General features: G+C 37.7%; 1 protein-coding gene across 1 annotated transcript; it reads right to left on the minus strand.

Annotated features, from left to right (window-relative positions):
- Positions 1 to 103: 103 nt before the first annotated feature.
- Positions 104 to 682, minus strand: LOC108560207 (cuticle protein 8-like). The gene is made up of 2 exons (XM_017917663.1): positions 671 to 682; positions 104 to 613 (listed from the first exon to the last, which is right to left on the minus strand). The coding sequence occupies exons 1-2, from the start codon at positions 680 to 682 to the stop codon at positions 104 to 106; spliced, it is 522 nt and encodes a 173-aa protein (XP_017773152.1).
- Positions 683 to 1,042: the final 360 nt, after the last annotated feature.

Genomic DNA, 1,042 nt, shown 5'->3' on the forward strand with positions numbered 1-1,042 from the left:
GAAATTTATAATCTTATAACTTTAATAAATAATATTCAACAATGTAATTCTTTAATGGTGGTAGCTTTGTATACTGGGGCAGCAGCAACGATGGTCTTGGCTACTACGGCTTTTTGTACGATTGGTTCTCTTTGTATTCTACTTCAGCGTTGAAACCGTTGTGGGAGTCAGCGGTGTAGTGGACGGTACGGGTGACACCATCAGGTTGGACCAAGGTGTAGTATCCCTTGACAACATCTCCGTCGCGTTCTTCATGTTGGTTCTTGACATCACCGGTTACAGCGTCTTGAACTTCGTATTGGTAAGAGTATTGTGGGTGGGTGTCTGGATATACTTCTTGGTGGATAGACTTGACGATTGGGGCGGCATATTGAGCTACTGGAGCGACGGTCTTGACAACAGCTGGTACATGGTGGTAAGCAGCAACAGGGGCGTAGTGAGCTACTGGAGCGGTGTGGTAAGCAGCAATTGGGGCGGCGTAGTGAGCAGTAACTGGGGCGGAAGCGTAGTGAGTTACTGCAGCATCACTGAGGGAGGAGTAGGAAGTGGCATGGTGTCCAACACCAATAGCACCAGCTTGAGCGCAAGCTACCAAAGCAGATACAGCCAAAATCTAAAATAATATCTCAATTAATTGATGAACTAATAGTATTATAAATGTATCCAGTACCTTAGCGAACATGTTGTATGTTTGTGATACAATTCGATACTGTTCGTTAAAAATACGCTCACTTTTATATGAATTCTTTCCACTCCAAATTTGAGAAATATGTTACATAACATGATGGAAATTTGAAATACAGAGTTAGAAATAGTTATAGTTTTAATGTGTTGTAAAATGCTGTCACCACTAATTTATTCATGCAAATGTATTTAGATTATTTAGTGTTTTAAAAAATTGCTATTACATTTTGCATAATTAATATTTTAAATAAAAGTTTGTATATGGAATTTGATTGTTATTTTCTTGTTTACTTAATTTTAATTAATAAATTATGCGGGCTACTATCCTACAAAAATTAAATAACATACACATAATATT

Source organism: Nicrophorus vespilloides, unplaced genomic scaffold, assembly GCF_001412225.1.
Source record: "Nicrophorus vespilloides isolate i.1.1-1 unplaced genomic scaffold, Nicve_v1.0, whole genome shotgun sequence".
NCBI classification, from domain to species: domain Eukaryota; kingdom Metazoa; phylum Arthropoda; class Insecta; order Coleoptera; family Silphidae; genus Nicrophorus; species Nicrophorus vespilloides.